The sequence below is a fragment of the Daucus carota genome, chromosome 3 (assembly GCF_001625215.2).
Source record: "Daucus carota subsp. sativus chromosome 3, DH1 v3.0, whole genome shotgun sequence".
Classification (NCBI taxonomy): domain Eukaryota; kingdom Viridiplantae; phylum Streptophyta; class Magnoliopsida; order Apiales; family Apiaceae; genus Daucus; species Daucus carota.
In genome coordinates this window covers 44,639,187-44,648,401 of record NC_030383.2, presented here as the reverse complement: position 1 = coordinate 44,648,401, position 9,215 = coordinate 44,639,187, and the positions used below count along the sequence as shown (strand labels likewise).

The following is a 9,215-nucleotide window of genomic DNA, read 5'->3' as shown; positions in this document are numbered from 1 at the left end:
TCGGGGCAACAAACGCAGCGGATAATCGACGTAAAATCAAAAATTCCGAAACCCTAACCCGAGGATCCATCTATAAAGTACGGCTGATCATGGAGATACGAAGTAATACCTTGTTGAAGCTTTACGTTAGCGAAAGATGGAGTTCCGGAACGAGCAATCACCACGCAGCCCTCGGTCTAAGGATCACGCCAAAGATCACCGGAGCCGGTACTAGCCGATGCAGCCTCTCTCTCTCTCTCTAGCCTCTCCTGATCTGGAGCTGCTAGGGTTTTTAATAAAACGATTTTTGACACTTAACCCTAAAACAATACATCATTATGTATTTATAGGGAAGAGAGATAGATGGGCCAAACCCTAATCGGATTTGGGCTTCTCCAAACCTAATCCGATTTTGGTTTTAATATTAAATTCGAAATTCTAATGACTTAATTAAGACCGGCTCAATTAAATAATTTATTTCGAATTAATCATTTAATTTAAATTCAGAATTTAAATTAAAACTCCTTTAAACGTTCAAAGTGTGTGACCCTTTAGGTTATTATTACGTTGGCAATAATTTTAATATCCAATAATAAAATTATAAACAATGAGCGGTATCTAGTAATACATCATTGCTACCCAAGTAATAATAATAATTGGTGATTCAATTAAACCTTTTGTGAATAATGTACAATGTAATATAATCCCTTTAACCTTATATTATAGATCAGACTCAAGGCATGTATTGTGTCATCCTCTTCATCGTCTAATCCGAATTTCCTTGATCAATGAGTAGACTATTAAACAAATCAATATTTGAGCACGGCCATGCATTTTATAGTCCCACTCAATCAAGAGGCCAATAATATCACTCCTAAAATAGGAGGGTTAAATCCTTTCTAGATCATTCATATTTCTCATACGATTCATAATATACCCAATGTACATTTCATCATCACCCGGTCAAAGGTAACTTTTAGTGCAACCAAAGTATATTAATTCTCATATAGAAATATAATGATATCAAGTCAGAGGATCATTACATCATTATCACAGTGAGAATTTCCAATGACACTTATTAACATGTAAAATCTCACGGTGGGTCATTCCAGTGCCATGTGTCGATACATTCACTTATGTTCTTGACTTTAGCATCACTATACCTATGATCAATGAGATGTGATCATCAGTCAACAAACATACTAGTCTTAATGCATCATTATTGTCCCTTAACAATGATACTCGACTAGGGACATTTAGGAATATTGATATTATTCTCATAATCTCATTTCTAAGTCACGTACTTAGAGATATAGAATTACATATAATATTCCAAGGACATTTATTATGCTTTCAATTTATTACGCAGTAAATAAAGACATAATAAATATTTATTCAATAATCAATATAACATAATCCATAAATGTCTACAATAGAACACAATAGCATTGTCTCTAGGACACCAATACTAACAACAACTTCCTTTAAAAATTTCAACTTTCAACCAAAATAGCTAGTGCTATAAATTGGTTGAAAAAAATGATATAAAAACCGAGACTTCGGAAAAGTCAATATATTTATATAAAGGAGAAGCGAGGGGCGTGTATGACTCTCACATCGCTCCGTTCTATTTTTCTAATTTTCTGGAATTTTTAGATGAAAAATATCAAAAAATTAGAACCGCCTTTTTTAATTTTGAGTATATTGGAAGCAAGTGTTAGAATCTGATTTTGTTTCAGATTATTTATGGAATATAGTAGGTTGAAAATTTTAATCTGATTTTGTTTCAAATTATTTAATTATGGGAAAGAGTAGCACACAAGTCTCTCTGCACCTATAAATACCCTTATAAATTGTAGGTTTTTGGATCATCTAAACACAACCTCCTCTCTCTCAATATCACAACCCTGCCTCTCTCCGCTATGTGGGAGTCGACAAATCTAAACATGAGGAAAGAATATAATCTTGACATGATATTGATGGATGATATCAATGAGTTAATTATTAGTGATGTATGTTTGTTGGTTTTTTTTTATATTAGTTATTCTTTTATAATATATGTTTTGTTCATCAGACATGTTTGTTATTGTTAATTTTTATATGAAAATTTGTATACAGGAAAAAATATTCATGCATTATCTGTTTGCTCTGTTCAAGCAACTTTTAAGTGAAGGTTGTTTATACAGTATTAAAAAATAAAGATTGTTACAAGTAAGGGTAGTTATAAACCACTATCTCACGGATTTAAGTTAGATGTATTTGTGCACAATCAATCCAAAAAAATTGGAGGAAGGTGACGATGTAAGAACATCATTACTTTTTAAAAAACACAAATAAAATTAAGATTCGTCGTACTTTAAATTGTTAATTACGTGTATAAATTTATTTTCATTTTTTCACCATGAATGATAGTCCAGTTTTGCAATTTTATATATTATTATTGGTATTACATCAAGATTTTAATAATATTAAATTTATTTTATCCGACAAATATTAATTTTGAATTATTAATATACTTTTTATAGACAGCCACAAAATTATTTTATCTTACAAATATTAATATTAAATTATTAATATAATTTTTGTAGGCCGTCGCAACGCGCGGTTTTTCAAATAGTATATAATAAACTTTGTTCCGTCTGAGTCTTGACATGATTCGTATAAATTACATAAGTATTTTGATGAACTGAGAAAACAATTGAACAGAATATTGTGTGATATACAAGGGTCCAACGTGATCGACGATATTAGTTTAAACATCCCCTGCACAGATGGTGTCCCAAGCGTGCAAGCACATGAACCTTTTTTCCTTGCTACTCCCACGATTTCGTTCAATTGCTAACATGTGACAAGTGATGATTCGATGTATATTTTAAATTTGACGTATATTTTAAATATTTATACAATAATTAATTAGATAGTATGTATAAATAATTTTAGCAGAGAAAAATTTTATGGAGACCATTTTTTTTGACCATGAAGACCATTTATGTTCAGCAAGTAAAATTTTGCATAAAAACATGGCAAAACTCATAATTTTGAAAATTAAAATGTTATAAAATATATTATTTTGTGAAGTATGTTTTATAAATATCACTAATTCATTAATTTATGTTTAATAAGTGGAATGTGTATGTTTTGCAACTTGAATAAATATTCTGCAAACTAAACATATTTTTAGGATAACATATTTTGTAATATTCTACATGCAAAACATATATGATATTTAAGATTTTAAATGATACGGTGATCTATGTACAACATGATTTGTAAACTTATGAGTATTGAATTGTTTTTATGCAATTTTTACTTGTAGGACATAAGTGGTCTACACGGTCTCCAAAAAAAAGTGGTTTCCATAGAATGTATAAATTCGAAGATAAGGCTCATATTCTCGATTGGCTCGATAAGCACTTGATAATCTCAAAAACTCTATATACCCGAAACTAAAAAAAATCGATAAACTTGAAAAGAAATCGTTAAGTTCAAAAATCTTGAAAAAGATTCAAAAAAATTCAAAAAAATCTCAAATGCCTCAAACTCTACTCGTACATTCCATGAGTCGAGCTCAAACATACATTTTAATTTCGATTATTTTTAGACTCGACTCGACTCATGAGATCTAAAATGTAACACTCCAGTACCACATCGAGAAAAATGGAGACATTTGTTCAGTTTATAAGCATAAGCACTACTACCAATTGCACCAACAAATCATGATTTTTTGGGAGCCTGTTGTGGGCTTTTTGAGTATCCAAGTTGCTGCAATTAGGCCAGTTTATTTCGGCTTATTTTTCGGATTCGGAATTTGGGACTTGACCCGATTTTCGAAAAAAGACTCAGGATTTGACCCGGGTTGTCACATATGATATCCGAGCAAGGCTCTCGAAAGCTTGATTCGTTAAGTTGCCGGAGGTGGGGACACAAAGGCTGGTGGTATTATCCTGCAATGGACAGAGATCCGGAGGCGGGGACACGAAGCCAGCCAGTATTATCCCACAATGGCTAGAGAGATTCGATCTGGGCTATCCGTTACGGCCTGACGAGGACGTCAGGAATTTAAGTGGGGTAATTTGTAACACCTCAGTCACACATCGAAAAGAGCGGAGACATTTGTCCAGTTTATAAGCATAAGTACTACTACCAATTGCACCAACAAATCATGATCTTTCGAGAGCCTGTTGTGGGCTTGTGGAGTACCTAATTTGCTGCAATTAGACCAGTTTATTTCGACTTATTTTCGGATTTGGAATTCATGACTTGATCCGATCTTTGGAAAAAAGACTCGGGATGTCACATAAAATACTTATCCCCTGCTTTTACTGATCTGAAATACTTCAATTATATGTAAATCACAACTTCACAAGTGTATATAGCAACAGGGGATTCGAACGATTTTTTTGGAGCAGAGGATAGAAGCTGCATCACGTGAGATGATAAGAGAGAACATAAAACAGCGACAAAGTCTGTTACAATGTTCATATTTTGACTTAATTGGTACAACAATATATAATATAGACTAGAGTAGTGCTACATGCACAAAATTAGAAACAAAATTTTGTACAAAATGATGTGGCAACTGAGGTGGAAAGTTTTAATTGGTACTATTAATACATATACGAGGCCATTTCAACCAAAAATTGACACATACTCATTATGTGAAAGTTTTTTTATCCAATTCTATGCCTCTAGTGTTATGGCTAAATATCAACTCGGCAGATGATTGCGTAAACCTCGCCTCAATTCACGGAAGGAACCAATCTCCGAGATTGTCCTCGCCCATTATATAGTCCTCGCCATCTATGTAGCCCAAGAAGTGAGGACCCAGTAACATATGGACCCAGGTCAACGGGACGGTCCTCGCCCAGTTATTGTCCTCGCCCAGTATGGACCCTCGTCCTAGGCATGTATCAGGCTACACGGCCCATTGACTAGCGGCCCAGGTCTTCAAGAGAGAGTCCTCGCCCATTGTTGAAGGACCTCGCCCACTGCTTACCTTCCTCGCCCAATACTGAAAAGGGCCTAATACACCTGGGTCTCAGGCCTGGTTATTGTTGTTTAATCTAGGGCCCAGGCCCACCATCAGCCTCGCCCTAAGAGAGGACGGAGGGCTGGCCCAAACAGCTGAGTCTGAGGAGGTCCACGTGGGCTAGTGCTGGTCAGCCCACCTAGTTCCATGCTCCTCGGAGGAGGCTGGGCTCCAGAAGCCCATATCCGTCTGATCTGAGGCGGTGGCCCATAGCTGGAACCAGGGAATAAGAAACCTATTCTGATTAGGTTACTTGTTCCCCAAGAACTACGTCTGGCTTGATCCCTATAAATAAGGTACGTAGGCACATCGTTTGGGGATAAGTGACAACCCTTGCAAGAACGAATACTCCTTCGCTCTTGTGAGAAAACCCTGATTCCCTGAACGATCTCAGCCAAACCCAAAAACAACACCCATACCCCGTCGTCCGCCACAAGTTCCAGCAACCCTCCCCGAATCTTGTTATCACCAGATTCCTCCGTTAACATCTAGTATTTTCCATATGATAGATATAATAATAAAATAAATAAACGAAGTAGTACTTTTTTTCTACTTAATAAATAAACGAAGTACTTTAGACATTAAAAAAAACAAGCAAGAAAACGCGAGAATTGAGTGGAGGAGGGTTGACGTTAAGTAAAGGCAATTGGCAGCGGACACTACAAGTCTCCTTTTTATACATCTCAAATCCGTCTCTTTTGACTTTGCTATCCTCCTCGTGTATATTTATTATTTTCTCTAAAATAAATATTTGTTTTCCCAAATTATTGTTGTCCATAATTTCATACGTGAGTTATTTTCCATTCAGAAAAATTATTTCATATAAGTATTCTAAAACAATAACTTGTAATATGGTTAAGAGAAAAATTACTTTTATTACATAGCTGATTAGTCTAGACTCTAGACCAACATGCATACCTAATTCAGTTCATGTAACATAGTAGTACAACCCAACCCCCACCTACATATATTTCTACAAAATCAAACCAAACAAACTTAAAATAAACATTGCTTTGAGTCCCATCTTCAAAAAACACTCACAAGACTTGCATTACATGAAATGACAAGCCCCATCATACATCAGCATCAAGAATAAATAAGCCGTCCCCAACTCAACTGTTCAGCTTACCCTTTCTGTCTTTATTTTGATTTTGGTCAACAGCCCTAAAGACTATCTAGTACCATTGGGTCCACAAACGCACCCATCATTTTTGACCATTCCATCTCTCCCTTTTTTCTCCCTCCCTGTATTTTTCTTTGTTTGTTTTGCGATTATTTCACTCCTTTGAACAGAAAAGAAGGGCTCTAGGTGATGACACTATAGTCATCAAAAGAATACAAAAAAGACAACGCACTAGATCATAATAGACCAAAGACCAAGAGTAAAGCAATCAACAAATGGAGGGAGACACACCACTTTCTTTCCCTTTCTCTTTTCCTAGGATGCTAAACTTGTGAAAGTTGACAAGTAAAAACACACAATTATGATGATTTTAGAAAGGAAAAGAGGTGAAAAAGTTTAGCAATTTACATGAAACCAATTAATTAACCAATCATCCATAACAAGTTCACACCCCCATGAGATCTTAAACATACAAATGATTGTTTCTAATGCTACAAATCCATAATCACTAAAAAAGAAAGAAATAAAGATAATAGTAGTAGTAATATAACTAACAAGTCTACATTGATTGTTTACCATCTCCGCACTTAGCAAGGTGATGGGAAGTTTCATCTATTCTCCGATGACATGATCTCGAAAGTAAATTAAGATGATTCTAAAATGTGAGCCGGAGATGAATCCGGAAGTGAAAGAGAATGGTTGTGATCGCCTTCATAAGTAACAATTAGCATACTAGGATCATCCAAAGCTCTCTCCACATGTTTGCGAGCAGGGCATCCTCTTACACTACTACACTTGTAATATCCCCTATACAATTCACAAAGACAAACACATAAACATAAGCCAAAACTAATCCATTTCTTAATTACAAAAACCTTATAAATTATTATTAATCAAGCACTAATTCAGCTGAAATTACCTCGGATGTGGAGACCCCTTGATCGGCTTTTGTCCGTACTTCCTCCACGAATAATCATCCGGTGGAATATCGGAAAGTTTCATACTAATAGCCGGAACCCTAATCACCCTCTTCATCCTCAATTTCCTGCTGTGCAACATTTCATTTAAAACATTAGATTATAACAACTACTTACAAAAACCAACACCAACCCATTACAAGACATACATACATACACACATGTATAACCAATTTTTACCTTCTTTTCGAGCAGTGACACCGGCCGGAACTCCCACTACACTTGCCGGAACCTCCATTCTCCGACGAGCTACACTTCCTCTTCATCAAACAAGCCGAAAGCGGCGGCTTCCCAACCTGAAACCCAGAAGATGACGACATTTGTTGCTTACTCTCACTCGTATCTCCGGTCAACGACGACATAAAAGAATTAGCTCGTGAAATCGCCGGCGAGTACGAGAAGCTAATCGTCTTCGACGCCGACTCTTTCCGATCAATCACTCCATTCCTCGAAACCCCATAACTGTTCTGATCCATCTGATAATTCCCTGGCGGCGGAATCTGCTGAATCGGCGTCGGACAATACACTTTATTCTCCGGCGAAACAGGAACCGGTTTAGAAAAAACCGGGGCCCTCCTGAACCGGGCATGACCGGTTCGAGTCCGGTCTAGTAAAGAAATAACTTTCTTGAACTTGGTCACCGCCACATCAGCAACCGCTCTACAATCCATCTCAATCTTCTTATCATCGCTACTTTCATTCTCTTCAACTTGGCCTTGTTGCTGTTGCTGTTGAGACAGCAATTTAATGAGTTTTCCCACGCTTTCTAGACCGGATGCTGCTTCTTGAACCGCGGTTTTCTCGTCCATATAGTTGTTGTTACCGTTGTTATAGCCGAAAGGCATGAGTTCAATGGCTGCCATGATAAATTAGAAAAGTGTCATGGGAAAGAAAACCAGAGAGGAGAGAATAGGTGGGAGAAGAGTCGCCGGTTTTTTTTATACATACAGGAGAGTGTGTATATATACAAGCACAAAGGTCTTGTGTATATGTCAAAATGGTGACAGTGGAGATGGTTAACTAAGACAATGATAAATAGACGGTAGGTAACAAATAGGAGAAACTATTACTATTAGTCATATAAACCTCTGGTATGTCTTTTTAAATTTATTGATATAAGGTCTTTTAAAGGTTTAATGTTTTAAAATTAATGTTCCTTTTACATGACATAGGAAAGGGTGATGAAGCTGTTTAGAAATTACCCAGCAGTAACAAAATATCATACTTCATTTCTCTTTTTTTATATGTCCAATTTAATTTTCATAAAGTCAAATAGATCGATTTTTGACTAGATATTGAAATTCATTTATTCATTATTTTTAAGATCCGAGAATTGTATATTAAATAAACTACATATATTTTTAATGGTATAATTTTTATCATTTTTTAACTATATGATATAAGTAAATTTTTATCAAAATATAGTCATTTGACTGATAAAAATTAAAATGCACATATAAATTAAAATGTGCATATAAAAGAGCAAGAGCAGAGATGGAGTGATTTATTAAATTTTAAGATAAAAATATTTGATGTACTGTATATTTTATGCAAAAGTCTATGACTTTTCGCTCAATAAGATGACTGCTATAAACATATTAGTTTCAAGAAATTTTTTTATCAAATTTGCGGATAGAGTTATAATTCAAGAAAATAAATTTGTAGTCTTAAATCCAAATAAACATATACTCCCCGTATCCTTCTCATTTTTTACGGCTTTTTTACATTACTCGACACGCATTTTAAACCGCATATAAAATATAATTTCATAATTTATTTTCAAAATGTCTATCTTTTTTATAAAAATTTATATATTAAATTTTTATTCAGAATAGAAAAAAAATTAAAATAATTTATTAAACTACATTTTATGAGAGTATTAAAATAATGCAGAGCCTCCATCTCCCAATTAAACAATTGAGGGGTATAGAGTGAGTAATGTCTAAGCAAACACATTCGATATATGAAATAAAACACAATCAAATTAATTAAGTAAAACCTGCAATTTCTAATATTATTAATAATAAATATGCAAGTTTAATGGTGGAAACCGGTCCAAACCTGTCTAATTATATTTTAGTTATAAATTATTTTTTACGTAAAGATT

At 34.7% G+C, this 9,215-nt stretch overlaps 1 protein-coding gene across 2 annotated transcripts; it reads right to left on the bottom strand.

The window, feature by feature from the left end:
* Positions 1-6,534: 6,534 nt before the first annotated feature.
* LOC108215357 (probable WRKY transcription factor 15) lies at positions 6,535-8,209 on the bottom strand. Of its 2 annotated transcripts, none has more exons than XM_017387826.2 (3): positions 7,289-8,209; positions 7,051-7,179; positions 6,535-6,938 (listed from the first exon to the last, which is right to left on the bottom strand). In XM_017387826.2, the coding sequence occupies exons 1-3, from the start codon at positions 7,969-7,971 to the stop codon at positions 6,776-6,778; spliced, it is 975 nt and encodes a 324-aa protein (XP_017243315.1). In that variant the 5' UTR covers positions 7,972-8,209; the 3' UTR covers positions 6,535-6,775. The 2 variants fall into 2 exon arrangements, with proteins under 2 accessions (XP_017243315.1, XP_017243316.1); XM_017387827.2 differs by having other exon boundaries at positions 7,051-7,176; positions 7,289-8,203.
* Between the last annotated feature and the right edge of the window lie 1,006 nt (positions 8,210-9,215).

Coding starts and splice junctions, on each gene's coding strand:
- LOC108215357 (XM_017387826.2), bottom strand. CDS start 7,971: ATGGCAGCCATTGAACTCATGCCTTTCGGCTATAACAACGGTAACAAC. Junction 7,180..7,288: donor TGTCACTGCTCGAAAAGAAG/GTAAAAATTGGT, acceptor AATGTTGCACAG/CAGGAAATTGAGGATGAAGA. Junction 6,939..7,050: donor AAGGGGTCTCCACATCCGAG/GTAATTTCAGCT, acceptor TGAATTGTATAG/GGGATATTACAAGTGTAGTA.